This window comes from Sorex araneus, chromosome 2, assembly GCF_027595985.1.
Source record: "Sorex araneus isolate mSorAra2 chromosome 2, mSorAra2.pri, whole genome shotgun sequence".
Lineage (NCBI taxonomy): Eukaryota > Metazoa > Chordata > Mammalia > Eulipotyphla > Soricidae > Sorex > Sorex araneus.
The window spans coordinates 47320513-47343124 of NC_073303.1; the positions used below are offsets into that span (position 1 = coordinate 47320513).

Sequence of the window (22612 nt, forward strand, 5' to 3'; positions counted from 1 at the left end):
TACTTTCAACGCACAGACACTGGCATCAGAAGCATCCATCGAGGACCTGATGGTGCAAGCGCAGAAGATCAAGTATGACATCATTGGTCTGACCGAAACGAGGAGACATCAATCACATCACACAATTTTCGACACTGGAGAAGAATTGTTCCTCAGAACATGTGACAACAGAGGCGTTGGTGGCATTAGTGTCCTTGTCAACATGAACTTGGCCATTAGCATCGATTCATTCGAATGCCTAACAACCTGAATTGAACGATTAAGCTTGAATAGATGTGCCTCACTGCCTGCAGTTTCTATCTTCATCGTCTACACACCAACTTCCAACTATGATGAAGAAGAAGTTGAGAGGTTCTACACGGAACAGGAGAAGTTCTATAAAGAAGTCCACACAAGATCATTGTTGGTGATTTTAATGCCAAGATAGGTCCGATAAGGTCACCCAAAGAACTCCACATTGGGACACATGGCCTAGAATGGAACAATCAGGGTGAGAGACTGTCTGAATTCATCATGTCGACCAAGACCATCTATGGTAACTCACAGTTCCAGAAGGCCGAACGTAAATGCTGGACATGGGAGTCTCCCGGTGGACAGTTCCACAATGAAATTGACCACATCATATTCAATCGAAGGTTTTGCCTGACCGATGTTGCTATTGTCCCAAAATTCCAAACGGGATCAGATCACCATCTCCTTCGTGAGAAACTCTACTTCTCAGAAGGGGGAGAAAAGTCTGCAAAATTTAAATCTAAGAAGGCAACTCCCAGAATGACCACCAACTGGGAGCTCTTTGGCACTATTGCAGCAATGTGGGAAGATGCCGTCCTTGACAACATTGACAAGGAATACGATCAACTGGTTCAGCACCTCCATGTCTGTACGAAGAATGCCGAGAGTGAGAAAGCTACAAACAGACACCTGTCTTCGAAAACTCTCGAGCTCATTCATCAACATGGTTTGGCACGAGCCTCAGGCAACCTCAAGCTAACATCTGAGCTCACAAAGCTGTGCAGAGATGCGATAAAGGAAGACCTCAAAGAGAAAAGAGCAGCAGTGTTGGCCAGTGCAGCAGAAGCTGGGAAAAGTATTCGCAATGCTCGCCTGTCCTTTGCCAACTACAAGACCAAGATGACTCCCCTTCGATGTTCTGATGGATCTAACACATCCTCCAGAAAGGAAATGGAGAAAATTATTCACAACTTCTACTCAGATCTCTTTGACAGCCATGCCCACTTGCCCACATACCAAATTCCACAGGATGGATATGTCGTTCCCTCCCAACGTTCTCCCTTCTGAAATCCGACACGCCATTTCGTTGGTAAAGACTCTAACAGCACCGGGTCCGGACAAGGTCAGACCCGAACACCTGAAGAATCTGCTGCCAGTACTCATCAGTACACTGGCCAGACTCTTCACATGCTACCTGTCTGAATGAAAGGTGTTTTTTTTTCCCAGTGGAAAACCAGTAGGACCATTCTGTTGCACAAGAAGGAAGACATCCACGACATCGGCAATATCGCCCAATCTGCCTGCTGTCTGTCGTCTACAAGTTGTTCACTTGTGTCATCCTGAATAGAATAGGCAGAACACTAGACGAAGGACAACCATGCGAGCAAACTGGGTTCCAAAGGGGATTCAGCACTATAGACCATATCCACACAGTGACCAAACTCATTGAAGTTTTGCGAGAGTTCAAGATGCCGCTCTGTCTAACGTTCATCGACTTAAAGAAGGCCTTCAATTCTGTTGAGACTGAGGTAGTCATTGAAGCCCTGGCCAAATAGGGCGTTCAAACTCAGTATATCAAAATCTTCCTTGTGGATTCTCCACCATTCTACAGGGAAGTGATCATTGATGTAAAGAGAGGGGTGCGGCAGGGTGTTACCATTTCACCAAAACTCTTCAGTACCGCTTTGAGAACATCATGCGATGACCCGAATGGGAAAGAATGGGAGTGAAGATAGACAGTTGGCAATTACACCACCTCTGCTTCTCTGATGACATCATTCTCATAACTCCAAGCATTAGCCAAGAGGCACAAATGCTGACCAACTTCGACCATGAGTGTGGAAAGGTCGGATTGCAGCTGAATCTCAGTAAGACGATGTTCATGAAAAACGAACTGGTCCCTGAAGCTCTATTTGCTCACAATGGAACGAACATCTCCGAATGCAGCAGCTATGCGTACCTGAGTCGAGAAATCACATGAGGAACAACTTGGTGCCAGAACTGCGCAAGAGGAAGAGAGCAGCGTGGAACACATTTAAGAGCGTCGAAGAGGTGGTTAAGAGAATGAAGAACCTCTGACTCCAGGCACATCTTTTCGATTCCACCGTTCTTCCTGCTCTAACATATGCCTCAGAGACCTGGGCCCTACGAAAACAGGATGAGAATGCTATTCGGGTATCCCAAAGAGGAATCGAAAGAGCTATGCTGGGAATATCATGTCTCACTCAAGTGAGAGAAGGAATCCTGAGTTCTGACCTCCGTCAACAGTCAAAAATCAGGGATGCTGTCTCGTTTGCCAAAGCATCAAAAATCAGATGGGCCGCACATGTAATGCGATTCAGAGACGACCGCAGGACTAGCGCTGTTACCGACTGGATTCCACGGGACGTCAGAAGACCTCCCACCAACTACAGGTCAGATTTCATTCAATCTCTGAATGAGCAATTTGAGGCTCTTCCTTTTCCTGGAGTGAGCAGTATCATTGGGCTGCACTAGCTCTCGACAGGGACAAATGGAGACGTTACTGGAGCCCACTCGAGCAAATCGAAGATCAACGGGAATACAAGTGATACAAGTGATGCTTTGGGGGCAGAGTTTGGGACTTGGGATGGAAACAGTTGAAATGTGGTGGGAAGGTATAATGGTGGTGGGATTGGTGTTCAAATATTGAAGTAATCAAATATGAACAACTTTATAAAAATAAAATAAAATTTAAAAAATAAGTGATCTCAGAACTGAGCTTAACATGGTAGGAGATTGCAGGGGAGGGGTGGGGCTCAGGGAGAAACCTGGAGAACCTGGTGGAAGTTTTTGGGGTATAACTATTCAAAAAACACTAACGCTAACAGTATTGTAAATCCTGGTGACTAAAATAAAATAAAAACATCATCAAAGAAGCTGGGTGTATGAAATGGAGGCACAAAATTGTCTTCAGTGAATGAAAAAAAAGGTTATAGAATGAAAAATTAGTATTTAACACTTTTCACACCATACACAAAGGTTAATTTTAAAATATAGTAAGGACTAATTTGAAAGGTTAATTTTAAAATAGGTATTAGACTGGAATCTCCCAAATTAGGAATATACAGGCAGAGATCTCAGTATATTGATTTCATAGATATCTTCAGCGATTTGACTCCATTGGCAAAAGGGAAAAAATAATAATAAACAAATGGGATTGTATCAGTTTAAAAAGTCTCTCTATTGTGAAAGAAATGACTATTAAAATAAAGACACTTGACTAAATGTGAGAAAATATTTGTACACTATACATTTGATCAAGAGTTAACATCCAAGATATGTAACTCAATAGTAAATAATGAACAATTCAATTTAAAAAAATGAGAAGAGAAACTGGATAGATACTACACAGAGAAGTTATTTAGATGACCAAAAGGCTTGCAAAAATAGATTTATCATCACTTATTGCCAGGGAACTGAAAATCAAAATAAGAATCAGATATTATCCTGTATCAGTAAGTATGGTATATATCCAAAAATATTGAAAAAAACTGGTGCTGGTTAGGATATGGCAAAAAAGTAACACTTATTCACTGTTGGTAGGAATGTTATATTTTCCAGCCCCTATATAAAATAGTTTGGAGATTTTAAAAATGTTTAAAAGTATATGGCAATTTTACTCATTGGTATTTATACCACGGAAATCATTGTCTCAAAAAAGATGTGTGGATAACTATGGTCTCTGAGAGTAGCACAATTTGTAATAGTGAAGATTTGTAAATGACCCAAATGTATAATGGCATGTGAGTGAACAAAGAATTTGTGGTTCATACACACAAAGGATTCCTACTCTGCTATAAGAAAATATAAAACAACACCACAGCATATGGAAACCAACATAAATAAGTGGAACTACATTTAACTAATAAGGTTCTACACCTCAAGAGAAATAGCAACCAAAGAACAGAGTGAGCCCAAGGAAGGGAAAGAATATTTACCCAATACCCATCTGATAAGGGATTAATATTTAGGATATGCAAGACATTAGTAGAATTGTACAAGGAAAAATCCTCCAACCCCATCAAAAAATGGGGAGAAGAAATGAACAGAAGCTTCCTCAAAAAAGAAATACAAATGGCCAAAAGGCACATGAAAAAATGCTCTACATCGCTAATCATCAGGGAGATACAAATCAAAACAATGAGATATCATCTCACACCATAGAGACAGACACAACCAGTGTTGGTGTGGATGTGGGAAGAAAGGGACCCTCCTTTACTGTTGGTGGGGATGCTAACTGGTCCAGCCTTTTTGGAAACAATATGGGCATTCCTTCAAAAACTAGAAATTGAGCTTCCATATGACGCTGCAATACCACTTCTGAGAATACATATTGAGGGTGCAAAAGCACAGTAGAAATGACATCTGCATCTGTATATTCATTGCAGCACTGTTCACAATAACCCAAATCTGCAATCAACCCAAGTGCCTGAGAACAGACAACTGGTTAGAGAAACTTTTGTACATCTGCACAATGGAATACTATGCAGCTGTTAGGAAAGATGAAGTCATAAAATTTGCCTTCTAAGTAGATGCTCATACTAAGTGAAATGAATCAGAAAGAGAGGTACAAATATAGAATGACTGCACTCACTTGTGGAATATAACATAATATGATATAATATGTATAATATAATATAATATACCATAATACTTACACCCAAGGACAGTAGACACAAAGGCCAGGAATATTGCTCTATGGTTGAAATCCTGACTCAAAATCTGGGGGAGAAGGCAGATGGAATAGAGAAGGGATCAGTAAGTCAATGGAGGAATCATTCGGGATGGGAGATGTGTGCTGAAAGTAGATAAAGGACCAAATATGATAATCTCTCAGTATCTGTACTGCAAACCATAAGACCCCAAAGTAGAGAGAGTGTAAGAGGGAAATTTTCTGCCATAGAGGCAGGGGGAGGGCTTGGAGCAGGGGTGGGGGGGATACTGGGGACATTGGTGGTGGAAAATGTGCACTGCTGGAGGGATGGGTGTTTGATCATTGTATGATTGAAACTCAAACATGAAAGCTTTGTAACTGAATCTCATGGTGATTCAATAAAAATAAAATGAATGAATATACTTTTACAAGATTTAGTTGTTTGGGCAGTTCAAGAGATTCTTAGATGTCAAAACTGGGTAAATTGTTTTTCTATAATATCAGTTGCAGAAAATACATTTTCATGGTCTCTGATAAAGATTGGAATTCACAATTATAGAAAGAAGAAAAAGTTTCCAACTTTATATAATTGAGCTTTTCACTGAGAACTCAATTATATAAAGTTATGTGCCTTTGCTGGAGCAATAGCACAGCAGGTAGGGTGTTCACCTTGCACGTGACCGACCTGGGTTTGATTCCTGCGCCCCTCTCTTGGAGAGCCTGGCAAGCTACCAAGAGTATCTCGCCTGTATGGCAGAGCCTGGCAAACTACCCATGGTGTATTTGATATGCCAAAAACAGTAACAACAAGTCTCACAATGGAGATGTTACTGGTGCCTGCTCGAGCAAATCGATGAGCAATGGGATGACAGTAACAGTGATATGTGCCTTCAATGTTTATATAAAGTATGTGGGGAAAATTAACGTATGTAGATTTTACCTACTCCATGTAAATCCTAAAATATATTAATATAGAATTGCTTTAAAAGTTTTATTAATAACAGGTGAGTAATACTGCACTGTAGCACTGTCGTCCTGTTGTTCATCGATTTGCTCAAATGGGCACCAGTAATGTCTCCATTTTGAGACTTGTTACTGTTTTGGCATATTGAATACGTCATGGGTAGCTTGCCAGGCTCTGCTGTACGGGCGAGATATTCTCAGTAGCTTGCCAGGCTCTCCAAGAGGGACGGAGGAATTGAACCCTGGTCAGCCGCATGCAAGGCAAACGCCCTACCCGATGTGCTATCACTCCAGCCCAATGACAGGTGAGACATGATTATTACCATGATGAAATACAAGTTTAAAATAAATTTAATGTAATGTGCTTTAGAGCCCAGAGTTGAAACATATATGTATATGAGGTAGGCATTTCATTATATTGTATTAAATGGTTTTAAATGTTCTTACTGGCATAGGTCAAAACCATATAGTAGTCACAAGTTGGCTCTTACTAATTTAGTTTCTGATCATTCTATTTGTCATTTCTTAAAATTTTGCTGAAATAAGCATTATAAAGTAATTTGTTATATTGTGCCTAATGGGGCAGGAATGTGGTTGGGAAGGAAACTGGGGATATTGGTGTAGGGAAGGTCACACGTTGGTGTTGTAACGCTAAATGCTTCAAACAACTGTGTAAAGGACAACTTTGTAAATCAAGGTGCTTTTAATAAAAATTAATTTAAAAAAAGAAAATATAAAACTTTGTCTTCTGCTGCAATTTGGAAGGAGCAGGGGGGATTATGCTAAGTGAAATAAAACAGAGAGAAGGAACATTGCTAAATAATCTCTCATATGTGGCATTAAAGAAAAAAGAATGGATGGAATCTAATAAAAATAATAATTAAAAATGAAATGAAATGAAGTTTTTGTGTGTGATGATCACATTTTTCATTCCCCTATCCTCCTCTCCCTGCCTAATCCAGTTAGCAAGACAAGGACTCAACCTGGTGCTTATTAGCCAGACACTAGAAAAACTACAGGCTATTGCTGGACAAATTGGTGAGTGGCCCCAGGGAACAGGGAGTTGGTTTTGGAGCCTACTAGCCAAGTGTGCTTCTGTCCTGTCTGCAGGAACAACATACGACATCCCTTGCCCTCTCCCCAACCCCAAACTGGGGGAAGAGTCCTCTTGCTGATTAGTGGCAATTTACAAAACGATGTAGAAGTTAGCTCTCCAGTGATTCTCTGGATTAGGTGAAACACACAACCATAAAATTTGGCCCACTATTTCTTTGGCTTGTTGGCTTACTCTCTATAATTGCCTCTCCTCATGTAGAGGCCCTACATGCCCATTTCTTTCGCTACTCCTTCAAAATGTAGATCTGTGTTTGAATTTCACTCTCCTGGCATAGCCAGGGTTCTTGGTCCTGGAAGTAGGATGAGGGATACTGTTTGGAGGTGGTAATCTAATAAAAAGATTTTTGGTTCAAGCTTGTTGTGTATGGTTGAGAAGGTTGTACACTCTATAACCAAAATAAATGGCATTTATATTAAGCTTTATCAGGGTTATCTACCCTGAAGTGGTCTTAGTAATAATCATTGTGTGAATACACAAAAAAGGAAGGGGCACCACACCGGGCACAGGGCAGCGGTGCTCTATCTCTTCGCCCGAGTTCGGTAGTCCACAGCCACTTCCCCCATCCCGGGGAGGTTGATGGCGATGACGAGGCAGGCGAAGGAAGGAACGAGTGCCAGTCTTGTCAGTATCAGTTGCAGTTTATTCCAATCTCCGTTCCCGTTCTTCTCTCTTTCTCTCGCCCTCACCCTCACTTCTTTCACCTTGTGCTCTGCTTGGTGTCTCCCCCGTGCTTCTGTGTCTTCTCCGTTCTTCTCTCGTGTCCTCTCGTGTGTCTCCTTCTCTGTCGCTTCTGTCTTCTTCTTCTGTTTTTTTCTGTCTTCTTCTGCCCCTCCTCAGTGCCGTGCCTTCCCGTCAGTGCCCCAGTCTTAGTTTATATAGCATATTACATAGGGTGGTGACACAAAGGTGGGTTGAACATTAACAAATCAACAAAGAAGGGTAAAACCATTTCTCGAGAAGATTAACAAAATCTCATCTAAGGAAATCTCATCTAAGGAGATCTGCTCAAGGGTGGGGTCCAAATAAGAGTGTGTCAGGGTGTGAGCTAGTAATCTACTTAAATAGTTATAGTAAATTTACTTCTAATATTTCTAGCAATGTCATTCTGTATGAGCACAGTAAGAGATACAAAGTTTGGTTCTTCCTGAGGACATCTCACTATACATTCCAGATCACAGTCCTCAGGCCAGGTTAATCTTCCTCACCCCAGCAGGGTCCTAATCTCGTAGTTACCTTTGGATCATGACAGCATTGTCCATGATCATGCCCTCAACTTATAGTTGAGTATTGTGGCGCTTTGGCCTGGCCCATTTCGATGACAGAGTAGCTCAAGCTTGCCCTGGGTGCATTCCGTCCTTTGTTGGGACCCTGCTCTTGGGATACTAGGAACTAAGGGCAACTGAGTTGAGAAAGCAGATGCCCAGGAGTAAATATTATTTGGAGTCAATCAACTCCCAAGTTACAAGAGCATACAGAAAGGACATTGCCTTAAGGTAAACTATGCAAAAGACACTAACTTGCAATACAAATTCAGAGACCTTAGAAGAATCTGATCTTACAGGATAACAGAATCTGATTAGGGAAAGGTGATTAACTGGTTGGGAAGGAGGGTTCAGAGAAGAGTCTACAGATAAACAAAGGAATGGGAGTGTCTCTGGAGCACTTAAACCTAAACTCCTTGTGGCAAGGGAGGAAGGACAAACCAATGTTATCCTACAGATCATAATACCATTTGGGGATATTTTATTTTAATAGCCAATTATTGTCATAGAAGTTATTAACTTCTTTTTTCTTTTTTCTTTTTGCCTTTTGGGTCACACCCAGCGATGCTCAGGGGTTACTCCTGGCTCTGCACTCAGTAATTACTCCTGGTGGTGCTTGGGGGACCATATGGGATGCTGGGGATCGAACCCGGGACGGCTGCGGGCAAGACAAACGCCCTACCCGCTGTGCTATCGCTCCGGCCCCGAAGTTATTTACTTCTTAACTCAAAAGAATGAATTTCAGTTAAGAATGAGTTTACATGGAGGAGAATTGGCATTGGTGGAGGGATGGGTAAACAATCACTTTGACTGAAATGCAAACATGAAAGTTCATAAGTTTGTAACTGTACCTCATGGTGATTCACTAATAAAATTTTTTTTTAAAAAAAGAATGAGTTTTCAGTAAACTATCTGGGGAGCATTCCTGTTTCCATGGGAGAGATTGTAGGGATCAAAATGGGTGAGATGGGAGAGGCAGGGCCAAGCAATTGCCACATGAAGGCTCAGTGATATTAAGCCATCTGATTTTGCTTTTGTTCTGTCTGGATATCAAAAGTAACTTTGGCTATAATTAGAATATTCTTCAATATTTCCTTCAAAATGCAAAATTAGCTTTTTGTCAAGTAAGTAAAATTTTTATAATCTGAAAGCCTTCCCTACCCCCAAACTGTGCCCAAGGTCATTTGCTCTGGAAAAATTTGGTCTAAATTGCTCTAAAGTTGAGCAGAAGCAGTTGGTGGACTCTGCATCTTGCTTTCATGTCTCTCTCCAAGCTCCTGTTCAAGCAAGTCCAAGTGGAATAGTGAGATGAGCGCTGATTTGCAGGGATCATGGAACTGGACTTAAGTTTTATGCTCCTGGAAAATAGGCATGAGATCTACTTTCTAAGGTTTTATAGTGGATTAAAAGATAGCATGTAAGCAAATGTTCATGAACTTTAATGTGCTGGACAAATCCAAAGGGAGTCTGTGTCTGTGAGGGAACCTGATGATCAGAGGCAGCATCAAACTTTGCTACTACAGCTCTTAGTCCAGGGTTCAAATCCAAACAGGCCCCAGGTAAAGAATATGTGAGTGCAGATCCTAGGGCTTGTGGTTTGAGGGAGGTGGTGGTGGGGCCCGAGAAGTTGTGTCTCTAAAAGGGTTCTCAGTGGTGATACCAGGTTTGGAGACCTCACTCTGAGATCTCTCCAGGGGAAACATCTTTTAATGCAAATATTCCTGGAGGAACTCTTGGAACACAGACCTTCTTCAGGTGTGTTCTGCATTTACCTGAGGCTACTTTTTGCTTCTTGTTGGGTTGTGACAGTTCTGCTCTCTTGAATGTGGAACATTCTGGGAACTCTGTGTTTGGTGTCCTGTTACTAATGAGTCACTATTGTCTCTCTCCCTAATGCAGAATGAACTACAGGGAGAAGTGTGAGGATTATACAGGCAGATTTCACCAAAGATGACATCTATGAAAATATTAAGGAAAATCTTAGAGGCTTGGAAATTGGAGTTTTAGGAAAGTAAATTTCAAAATACAAACCTGCTTGAAATACTAAAAGAATTACTTAATGACATTTGATTATTTGTGGTGACTCATTCATAACTATAAGTTATTAAAGATCAAGTCTTTAAAAGTCATTATTGGGTTAACAAATCTATGTATCTTTTGGAATATAACTCACATATTTAGACTTTCCCACTAATATTTTCAAATATTAAGATAAATTTTATATTCCTGAATGATGCTTGGCAGTAAGAATGAATCTTAGAAACATTGACTAGCAATTATTTTTTCAAGGGAAAAAAATATTACTGTGATTAATCCATGAAACAGTGAGTCAGTGTGGTTATTTGAGAACTGATTTTTATTCAGGAAGTAATATAATGCCTTTTCCTGTGATCTATAGAAAGGTTATTTTACAATTACATAAATAGTATAGTGTTTAATTATATGTAATTGAAAGTAAGATTTTATTTATAAACTTCCTGATAAATTTAAAAATAACAACATTTTAGTTTTATTTTATGGGCGGGTCATGGCAAACAGTATTCAGGGGACCCCAGAGCCATGCCCTGTGGTGCTTGGTTGCTCACACAGGGTGGTGGCTCACTGCTACAGTCTGAAGCTGTGGTGCTGCCCTATTCCTCCTGTGCTAGAGACCCAATACTATCTCCTGGTCCTGATAATGACTCTTTATGAAGATGGACCATGCTCATCAGTTTTCAGAGGCTGTTCCTGGCTCTGTATTCAGAAGGTTCCCTGACCATGTTCACACCATGTACAGTGCTTTATGGGTGCTTGGTAGGCCACCACCCTGAGTGGCCATCCCCTCGGCATCGAATCTTCCACTCCTGACTTTGAACCACGTGTTCTGTTGGTGGAGGATGACCATGAGGGGCCCTGGCAAGGAAGTACCCTCCCACTCAATATATATAAAACATACTTCTGTAGAAATTCAGGAAAGTACATATAAGCACTTAAAGAATTATCACTTGTATCACTTGTCATCCCGTTGATCTTCGATTTGCTCAAGCTGGCACCAGTAACGTCTCCATTTGTCCCTGTCGCGTGCTAGTGTAGCCCAGTGATATCTGCTCGCTCCAGGAACAGGAAGAGCCTCAGAACATTCATTCAGGGTTTTGATGAAGAAGTCTGACCATCTCGTTGGTGGGTGGCCACTCGATCTTTTGACGTCCAGTGGAATCCAGTCAGTAGCAGCTCTAGTCCAGCGGTTGTCTCTGAATTGCATTACATGTCTGGCCCATCTGATTCTTCATGCCTTGGCAAACGAGACAGCATCCCTGATTCTTGACCGTCAACAGAGGTCAGAACTCCGGATTTCTTCTCTCACTTGAGTGAGACGTGATACTCCTAGCATAGCTCTTTCGATTCCTCTTTGGGATACCCGAATAACATTCTCATTCTGTTTGGGAAGGGCCCAGGTCTCTGAGGCATATGTTAGTGCAGGAAGAACGGTGGAATCAAAAAGATGTGCCTGGAGTCAGAGGTTCTTCATCCTTTTAACCACCTCTTCGACGCTCTTAAATGTGTTCCACGCTGCTCTCTTCCTCCTGCACAGTTCTGGCGCCAAGTTGTTCCTCATGTTGAGTTCTCGACCCAGATACACATAGCTGCTGCATTCGGAGATGTTCATTTCATTGAGAGCAAATGGAGTGTCAGAGACTAGTTTGATATTTTATAAGCATCATCTTGTTGAGATTCAGCTGTAGTCCGACCTTTCCACACTCGTGGTCGAAGTTGACCAGCATTTGTGCCACTTGGCTAATGTTTGGGGTTATGAGAACGATGTCATTAGTGAAGCAGAGGTGGTGTAGTTTCTGACCATCTATCATCACTCCCATTCCTTCCCATTCCAGTCTTTACATGATGTTCTTGAAGAGTCTTGGTGAAATGGTATCACCCTGCCGAACTCCTCTCTTTATGTCAATGATCACTTCCTTGTAGAATGGTGAGATCCTGGTGGTGAATCCATAATACAGCTTGAGGAGGATCTTGATATACTGAGTTTGAACTCCCTGATTGGATAGGGCTTTGATGACCACTTCAGTCTCAACAGAATAGAAGGCCTTCTTTAAGTCAGTGAGCGTTAGATCGAGCGGCATCTTGAACTCTCAAGAAACTTCAATGAGTTTGGTCACTGTGTGGATATGGTCAATTGTGCTGAATCCTTTTTGGAACCCGGCTTGCTTGCATGGTTGTCCTTCGTCTATTCTATTCAGGATGACACGAGTGAACAACTTGTAGACGACAGACAGCAGGCAGATTGAGTGATAGTTGCCGATGTCATGGATGTCATGGATGTCTCCCTTCTTGTACAACAGAACGGTCCTACTGGTTTTCCACTGGGATGGAACTTTGCATTCAGACAGGTAGCGTGTGAAGAGCCGAGCCAGTGTATTGATGAGTACGGGTGGCAGATTCTTCAGGTGTTCGGGTCTGACCTTGTCTGGACCAGGTGCTGTACGCGTCTTTACCAACGAAATGGCACGATGGATTTCGGAAGGGAGGACGTTGGGAACGACATATCCATCCTGTGGAATTTGGTATGTGAGCAGGTGGACATGGCTGTCAAAGAGATCCGAGCAGGAGTCGTGAATAATCCTCTCTAGTGCCTTTCTGGAAGATGTGATAGATCCATCAGGACGTCGGAGTGCAGTCATCTTGGTCTTGTAGTTGGCAAAGGACAGGCAAGCATTTCGAATACTTTTCCTGGCTTCTGCTGCACTCGCCAACACTGCTGCTCTTCTCTCTTTGAGGTCTTCCTTTATCAATTCTCTGCACAGCTTTGCGAGCTCGGATGTTAGCTTGTGGTTGCCTGAGGCTCATGCCAAACCACATTGATGAATGAGCTCGAGAGTTTCCAAAGACAGGGGTCTCTTTTTGGCTTTCCCACTCTCAGCATTCTTCACACAGTTATGGAGGTGCTGACCCAGCTGATCGTATTCTTTGTCGATGTTGTCAAGGACAGCATCTTCCTTAGAGTTCCTTAGAACTCCTTTATAATTCTAGGGAATTATAAAGTTCTTAAAATATGAAAGCTATGCTATAGCATTTTGTAAGGTAAACATACATTCTAAAATAGAGTTATATTTGAATACTCGTTCTAACATTTTTTAACCCTTGTCTCCCAAATATTCTCCCATGTCTTTTTTTTAAAAATTGCAAATTTTATTTATTTTTTGAAAGTTGTTTATGATGATTTGTTACAATCAGTATTATAACACCAATCCCATCACCAATGCACCTTTCTGCCACCATTATTTTCAATTTTCCCGACCACCCCTCAATCCCGTCCCTATAGCAATTCCTGAATAATTTATTTGATATTGCTTGCTTGAGAGCTTGTTTGGAGGTTCAATCAGGGGAGCGCAGCTACTCGTATACCCTCGACCGAAGACCGGTCTGTAGGATAACATGGGGTTTGTCCTTTTAGCCTAGCCACAGGGAACTTAGTTTAACTTAGAGCAATGGCCTTTCTGTATGGACACAGGAAGATAGCTAATATTATGCTTTGTAACTTGGGAGCTGATTGACTCCAATAATATTTACTCCTGGCATCTGCTTTCTCAACTCAGTTGCCCTTAGTTCCTAGTACCCCAAAAGCAGGGTCCTGACGAAGGAAGAAAGGACCCAGGTCAAGCTTGAGCTACCCTGTCATCGAAATGGGCCAGGCCAAAGCACCACAATACTCAACTATAAGTTGAGAACATGGTCATAGACAAATGCTGTCATGATCCAAAAGTAACGACGAGACTAGGACCCTGCTGGGGTTAGGAAGACTAACATGGCCTGAGGACTGTGGTCTGGAATATACAGTGAGATGTCCTCAGGAAGAACCAAACTTTGTATCTCTTACTGTGCTCATACAGAATGACATTGCTAGAAATATTAGAAGTAAATTTACTATAACTATTTAAGTAGATTACTAGCTCACACCCTGACACACTCTTATTTGGACCCCACCCTTGAGCAGATCTCCTTAGATGAGATTTCCTTAGATGAGATTTTGTTAATCTCCTCGGGAAGGTCTTACCCTTCTTTGTTGATTTGTTAATGTTCAACCCACCTTTGTGTCACCACCCAATGTAATTTGCTATATAAACTAAGACTGCGGGGCACTGAGGAGAGGCAGAAGAAGAAGACACAAGAGAAGACACAGAAGAAAAGGAGACAACACAGACAGAAGAAGACACAGAAGCAGAGACAGAGAGAGGTCGGAAGAGACCAGAGGAGAGACTACAGAGACAGAGACAGAGAGACAGACAGAAGAGAGCTCAATGGCACACACAGAAGCAGAGCACAAGGAGCACCCGTCCCAATCCGGTCCTTACACAGTGGCTCAAGAGCACTGAACTTGAGCAGTGCGTGTGAGAGAGAACTGCCCTGACTGCCCACGGATAACAGAATGACACGACACATCATTGCGTCTCCTCCTCCCGCGCATGCCACCCTTGTGATTTTTCTCTATTTGGGGAAGACCGTCCTCTTCGACCTAGTGCACAGCTTCTGGAGGGACTCACATGGAGCGGTGAGGGAGGAAGGGGACAGCCGCCTAGCCAGTCAGATCAGCCGAATCAATCCTGGTGATCAATGAGGTGACAGATGTCGCAGCCAGATCGCCTTTGCTCCCACACAGCAGAGCCTGGCAAGCTACCCGTGGCATATTCGATATGCCAAAAACAGTAACAACAAGTCTCAAAATGGAGACATTACTGGTGCCCGCTTGAGCAAATTGATGAGCAACAGGATGACAGTGACAGTGACATTGCTTGCTATAAATAACTAGCTAAAATGATTTTTTAAAGTTTCCTTAGAAGAAAATGTGTGAAGATTGTTATCTCTCACCATGGAGCCAATTAGCCTTTATGTAAGAGATTACTAATAAAATTAAACTTTGTGTGCTTGTATTTAGTTAATTGATATTTGTTGCTTTTTACTTTACATCTATCTAATATGGTATGCTATACCTGGTTTATTAGTGATGTAGAGGTTGAGATGCTCCAGAAATTCCAAAATTTTTAATGGAGTGATATAGCTGGAGTTAAATTTTTAACTGAATGGTGACTTTGGGTGCCCCAGACAACTCAGCCTGATGTTATCTCTGCAACTTGTTGATCTCTCTCCCTCTCTCTCTTTCTCTCTCTCTCTTATGCTTTTTGGGTCATACTGGTAATGCTCAGGGATTATTCCTGGCTCTGCACTCAGGAATCACTCCTGGTAGTGCTCGGGGAACTATACGGGATGCTGGGGATTGAACCTAGTAGATCTCATGCAAGGCAAACACCCTACCTGCTGTACTATCGCTCTGGCCCCTGTTGATCTCTTTCAAGATTTATTTCTGAGTCTCTGGATCATGGCCAGTTAAGCCATGAGCTTACTTGGTGACAGAGGTGATCGTGGACATGGCTGCTGAGACTTAGAAGTACAGGAAGATCAAGGGAAGTAGCATATCCCTTACTCTGAAAGTCTGGAGATTTCAGTCATGAAAGGTGCATACAGGGTTTTTCTACAGATTAATTTCTGGATGAAGCTCATTCTGAACAGAGGAGTCTGGCAGCGATTGTGGATTATGGAGGTTTTTGGTTGCTGGGGCTCTGTTTGGGCGGGTGCTGGGCTCACCCACTACCCACTGGGGTACCCCAGATGACTTAGTCTAGGGTGAGTTCCAAAAGCATCTCTCATGTCTTTAAACTTCTAAAAGTTTCAAAGTTTCGAATGACTGCACTGTGTTCCACCATACAATTCATTATGTGTGTTTCCCTTCAGTGGAAAAGGTTTTTTCTTTACAATTTCCTCAGTGCTCTTAAATCCTATTGCAATGAATGACCTCACAGATAAACTTATTTGTAATTGTTTCCTTAGGAAGACTTCTCCAAAGGAGAATCCTGGTCTGAATATAAATATTTTTAAAGCTTTCAGTAAACATTTGTTAACACTGACCCTTCTGACAGCTTTTATTTCCTACCCCCCCCACCCCCCACCTTTTCATCTTAGTCAACAATGTCAGAATGCTTCCAAACCTTCTCCCAAGCTATTTCCTGGAAACATCAGGGAAAATCCAGGTAAGTTTGTGCTTTCTGAGTTGGATTCCTCTTACCTGGAATGAAATGGGTAACAGGAGTTCACCTGCCCTGAATTCTATAGCTCAGTTGGTGTATACTGGGATCTGTTTTCACCCTAGAGTATAAAACAGTCAGAGGTACCATTTTTCATGATTAACTAAAATAAGTATATCTCCCCACTTCTCCACATAGCAGGAGCTTTGGGGGCTTCTTTTGTTCTTGTTTTATAAGGTGGGGTAATTTCACCTAACAGTTCATGGTTGTGTTTTTAAGTGGGTGAAAGTCAGTTTTTTCATTTTGAGAAGACACAGTTTCTGGTGCTTGACGGCAGTGCTCAGGGGCTGCTCCCTATGGCAACTGGTTTAGCTTATGCAGTCAGATTCCAACACATAGGGGGACCCTTCATACAAGGCATGCTACTGCTCTGACTTTTACTCTATGGTCATGTAATAAGATCTGTTCAGTTTTCAGTGTGGGGAAAGTTCAGAGTATAGACTGTAAATTCAGTGAGCTTGATTCAGACCCACAGCTGCCATTTAAGGTCATGAAGGAATTTGTCAAGCATTTAAAAGCACTACTAATTGACACTTCCTGAAGCCCTGACCTGTGAAGTCATGAAGTTATACCAATTCCGAACAGATTATCAAGTTTTTATTACTCAATTCTGCCACCATTCCTCCTAGGCTTGCAGTTAAACCTTTAAGCATCTGCATTAGCATATAATGCCCGGTTACTTAAAGTTGCTCAAAGTACTTGTCTGACTCTCTAATTGATCACACATCTCAAGCTATACCTTTTCTTTCAACATTTCTTAGGGGAAAAAATCCACTTTACTGAGTCATATCCCTCTAAACAAGGTTTCATGTGAGTCCCACCTCAAACCCCATGTCATATGAGCCCAAGAGAAGGACAGGGTATGCAGTGGTGTGCACATCAGGTCAGTGGACAGGTAAGACCAGCCCACTTACTCCATATTTCTGGGAGGAAACCCTGGGAAGTTCAAAGCAGGAGAGGGGGATCAGCTCTGAGGATCCGTGTTGTAACGAGTCAGATTCCTTTCCTCAGGAGGTCGGGATTGATGGAAGAGGATCCAAGACAAGATGCTGAATCCAGCTAATTGTTTCCTAAGAGAACTTCTCAGATGATCTAGCTTATTCATGAGGGGAATTCTAACAGATAAGTGGGTTTGGACTTCCCATTCATAGATATAGGGCATCTGCTTCTGTGAGGGTGATAGACTACCAGAAGTGAACCAGTCTCAGCTCCAGTGGTCTGCCTAGTCCAACTTTCTGTTCCCCAGGGAACTGTAAGTCAAGTTGGGGCCTCAGCAGGGTCAGTGCATCCCCATTCTCAAAATTCTCTGTGGTATTAGTCATGTCTGCCTGTTCAAGTGGGGCCAAACTAGCCTCTGTTTTTCTTTTTTTTGTTTGTTTTTTTCTTTTCTTTTAAGTCTTTGGGTCACACCCAGAAATGCTCAGGGGTTATGTCAGGCACTATATTCAGGAATTACTCCTGGTGTGGGGCTCAGGGGACCATACGGGATGCCAAGGATGGAACCCAGGTCAGCCTCATGCAAGGCAAGTGTCTTACTTGCTTTTCTATGGCTCCAGCCCAGGATTCTGTTTTACTTTTCATGTCTATGTTCGTATTTGTTCCATTTCTTTTAACCTCTTTGCCTTTTTTTTTTTTCAGGCTGAAGCGATAGCACAACTGGTAGGGCGTTTGCCTTGCATGTGGCCTACCTGGGTTCGATTCTTCCATCCCTCTTGGAGAACCCCGCAAGCTATTGAGAGTATCCTGCCTGCACACCAGAGCCTGGCAAGCTACCCGTGGCATATTCAATATGCCAAAAACAGTAACAACAAGTCTCACAATGGAGATGTTACCGGTTTCCACTTGAGCAAATCAATGAACAACAGGAGAACAGTGCGGTGCAGTGCCTCTTTTTTGAACTGTTTCTTTTCTTGCCGTCTATTAAAGAGAATTGAGTTAAGTGTTGTCTCAGATACATTTAGTGCTCAGGTCCTTTGTAACCAAGTGAACTGCCTGAGCATCACTGTGTGAGTATCACAAAGCTATCTTGTCTATGCCCTTGTGGGACTCAGAAAAAGGTGCTGCTCAAGAGTGGACACAGACTGTTATCACAAGTCTTAGGGAATAAATAACACTTTTATTAGAACACAAAACGTTGTTCTGAATGTCAAGAACCTTCACTACTAGCTGACCTTACTCAAACCTCTGAGCACCACAAGGTTCAATATCCAAAATCCAGTGTTCACATGACCACCTTCCTGATCACTCTGGAAGGTTCAGTGGAACTACAGCACTGAATCAAGTATTCTGTGTCATTTCATAGAGCTGGACTGTGGTTGGGGAAAAGGGAAGATTCTGTCTCTCAAATGGCATGAACTAATAGTGAAATACCACTTTCCAAGAGGAAAATAGGTTGTAATCACCTTAAGGAGGAGTGTGGATACTGAGCAGACCAGACAACTATTTACATGTCCATAAGTTGGTCTGACAATAATCACATTCACTATTGGTTATTTTTCTGTAAGCACACTAAGTGTTTTATAGCATTATAGTTTCCTGCTCAATTTGTACTGGGTATGCATATTCTTTTTACACTGAGTGATCAATGGCTTTTTAAAGCTTTCAGATGATGTGATTATAAATTTTATATCTCCAACTGTTGTCTGTAACCTTACCACTAAAATCTTTGATGTTATATTATTCATTGATCTTCTGTGTGTGTGTGATCACAGGCTTTCCCAAATATGTGGGACAACCCTCTGACTCCTTTAGCAGAGAAATGCTTTGATTTACTAAAACAAAATATCATATATCAGTAGGCACTGACTTTTTGCTAAGTAACAAAGAAAACAAATTAAAGGTTTGCTTCAAGTATTCCACACCCCAGTTAGCCATGCTGGTTGGAAACATGACTAACCTTACTAAGTGATTCCAAAGGTCCCATCTGGAAAGAGTATAATTCTCTATTGAATACAGAGATAGAACAGTTTTGAGGGCAAATGGAAGTCCAAGAAGCAACCAACTATTGAGAGGTCAATAGTTGGTTTGAGGCAGGGAGCAACAAAGTCTAATGTTATTTTGGATTGGGAACATTTACCTAGAAAGCTAGTGAATCTCTTTGGGAGACCAAGAGATATTGCTGCCCAACAGTGCTCTATAACTCCCTTAATGAAGTTGGGAGAGGCAGGAAAGAATAATAAAATGGTAAATTCCTTCTCTCACCTCCTTCAAAATCCAGTGCTGCAGAAAGCACTCCAGGGGCTGGAGAGATAATACAGTGGGTAGAACGTCTCCCTTGTACACAGCCAATCCAGGTTTGATCCCTGGCATCCCATCCTATGCTCATTAGGATTGGTTCCTGAGCATAGAGTCACGAGTAAGTCCTAAGCACTGCTGGGTTTGGCCCCCAAACCAAAACCAAATAAAAAGGCAATGCAGTGGACTCTAGGTTTCTTCCTCTTTTGTTTCCAGTCCTGCTCCTGAACAGTGAGAACATTCCATGAAGATTCCTGGGATAGGTTAAGGGTCTGGTTAGGATGGAGCAGAGACAACCCTATGAAGATGCCACCACAGGGCTCCAGGAAATGTGTAAATGGGAAAAGACCATCTTTCTGTTTCCAGTCTTGTTGCATGAACGTTCATGCAGTCGGAGGCACTGAGATAAGGAACGCAGAAGAAATGCATTTCATGGAGGGCCAAGGTTCTCTCTGACTCTTGACAAAGGTAGAGAGCCCCATGATCTCCTTTTATTGATCATGGTACCTCTAAAGGGAGCAATCCAGTGACATCACCAAAGGCAACAAAAGAAGTTACAGGAAGAACATTGAGGCAGTAGAATATGCATTATTTCCTTGCATCTGCAGGCCAGTAATCTTGGCCTCCGGAAAGAAGATACAAAACCAAAACTGAAACCTTTCTTGGGCTAAAAGCACTTGGATTTACATCTCAAAGACAAGGCTGGGCTGCCACAGGAAATCTACATGTCAATTACAAACTAGGCAGCACCTGAAATCTACATCCCAAAGATGAGACTGGGCCAGAGCCCGGAATCTACAAATGTCAAAGATCAGGCCTGACTAGTACCTGAGATCTGCATGTCAAAGACCAGCCAGGCTTCTGTGAGAAAAGGAAAACTGCCCCTTACAAAATACTGGAATTATTTTCTGAAGGAGCTTGAAGGGGGAAAATGTTCAGCTTCATCCAAACCAGTCAGGACACAAGAGAAAGCTCGCCCATTTTCATGGGTCCCTATGTCCCTGTCCGTAGTATAGTACAGTATACATGGGCTTGCCCTGATAGCTCAGTCCAGCCCCAACACAGTCTCCTGTTCTTCTGCTCTTTCTATCTCAGATTTGCTCCTATCAACTAATCACACCGATATTCATGGGAGTTACCTCTGTCTTAATCCTTAAAATAGGTGTCTGCTAAGGCTTCTGAAAAGCTTAAACTGGGAAGACCTGTTCAAGGTTATAGATTGGGAAGTGAAGGAGCAGATCCAAGCTTTGTGATGCTCTCTGTCTCTGGGGCTCTTTCTGAGACTCTGTGTGTGCTGCTTATGTGTCTGGACTGAGCTGTCCTTCTCTGTTGTCTACCATGAAAAATTCTCAGGGATAGTTGTTAGGTTTCCCAGTGGGTCCCTGATCCAACTCGTGTCAAGTGTCTGAAGGCTACACTACTTGTGACTGTCACCTAGAATCAAGAGTAGCTGGGGAACCTCAGTGTTAATTCTAGGATTATAAATAAATTTCCTCAACGTTTTATGCCCTGTTTTGGAAAACATTAACTTTATGGGAAAGAAACTGGAGACCTTCACAGTTCATCTAGGTTGCCAGACTCCAGTGTTACCAGAATTACCTGCAATGAATGTAAGTAGATTTTCCAGGCCATAGTCTCTGATTATATTATTATGATTCTCCTAGAACTGCTTACTAAAGTCCCATGTCCACTACTACTTAGTTCCTTTGAAAAGGCTTAACTTTGACCCTTTCTTATAGATGACAGAGCTAATTCTGAAAAACATGAAATCAAGGTAAGTTCATTCTTTGAAAAAAAAAGCATAAAACAATATAGTTTCCTGCTCTGGCAGTCAACAGGAGTGAAGAGGGGGTGGGGGAAAGGGTTAATCTAGTTGCTACTTTGAGGAGATAGAAGAATGAGACAAGGACATGAAGATTATGGAAGAGAGCATTGTATTCTGTGGCTTGTTTACTTTGCAAGCAGATAAGCATACTTGAAGGTCATATGTAACATAGGCTAAAGGGTAAAATAGAACTGGTATCAGCACATATTGCATTTTTTAAAAAAACTGACTCATGTTGAACATAAAAGAAATTTCAGAATTTGGCCTGTGACCAAGGCTACCCATATAATATTATGAATTTCAACTCTTGTCAGAATGAATACTACAATTTAGTAGCAAAAATTTACCACCCTATCAGTGTCTTTCTTTATTCCATGTTTTTAATCACCCTGTTACCATATCCTCTTGGGAGCTGGATTTTCTGCAGGTGGTGTTCACTAAATGTGAATGGATGATAGTTTCTTCTTCCCTAGAAGAAGGGGCTTGGCCTTATATTCTAATTTGCAGTTTCTTTGTTATTCTGGATTGAACCTATCTAATTGGGAAGGATGAAGGATATTAAATTTCAAATGTCAGAACTCCAGAAGCTTGTGTGGGTATGTTAGGTACATTATGAACTGTTTCAAGAAAGCAGTTTCTATATGACATCTGTCCTGTCATGAACCGGAGGGTCCCTGAGCCCCTTCCTCCAGTGAGCTGGGGAACTGCATTTTGGTGATGGGGTTCCTTATTACAGCAGTGCCACCATTTCCAGTCACATGTCCCTTACTTCAGCCGTGAGGGCTCTGACTCTCCTTCCCAGCCCTGGGCGGCTGAGTCCTGTGCTTGTGGTGGTCTGCGGGAAAGAGACCTTTTCCAGCGCTCAGAAAGCCCCTTGTCCGCTTCCTCCTCCAGCTGCGGGAGGCAGCAAGGCAGCACAGCTCGCTTCTTTGTTTTCAGGCAGAAAGGGCTCATCCTGGACATTTCTTCCGGGGTGGCCCTCTTTCCCTGGCCTCCGTATTCCATGTACTCGGCTTCCAAGGTGAGTGGGAATGTGGAACCCAAATATCTTTCTTCGAAGCTTTCACTGTAGAAAATTCCTTCGATCACGTGGGTAAGACTGGCCTGGAAGCAGGCTCCTAGCTTTCAGGCGGCGATGGTCTGCAGTTTGGGGGGAGCACGCCCCCTGCTGGTGAT

At 42.3% G+C, this 22612-nt stretch overlaps 1 protein-coding gene across 1 annotated transcript in view; it reads left to right on the forward strand.

Moving 5' to 3' along the window:
• The window catches only part of HSD17B3 (hydroxysteroid 17-beta dehydrogenase 3), a 62676-nt gene that overhangs the window by 36669 nt on the left and 3395 nt on the right, over window positions 1-22612 (forward strand). Inside the window, 6 exon segments of the mRNA XM_055124409.1 lie at window positions 6832-6907; window positions 10148-10247; window positions 16248-16323; window positions 20774-20860; window positions 21351-21385; window positions 22331-22461. Coding sequence (XP_054980384.1) covers window positions 6832-6907; window positions 10148-10247; window positions 16248-16323; window positions 20774-20860; window positions 21351-21385; window positions 22331-22461 — 505 coding nt within the window.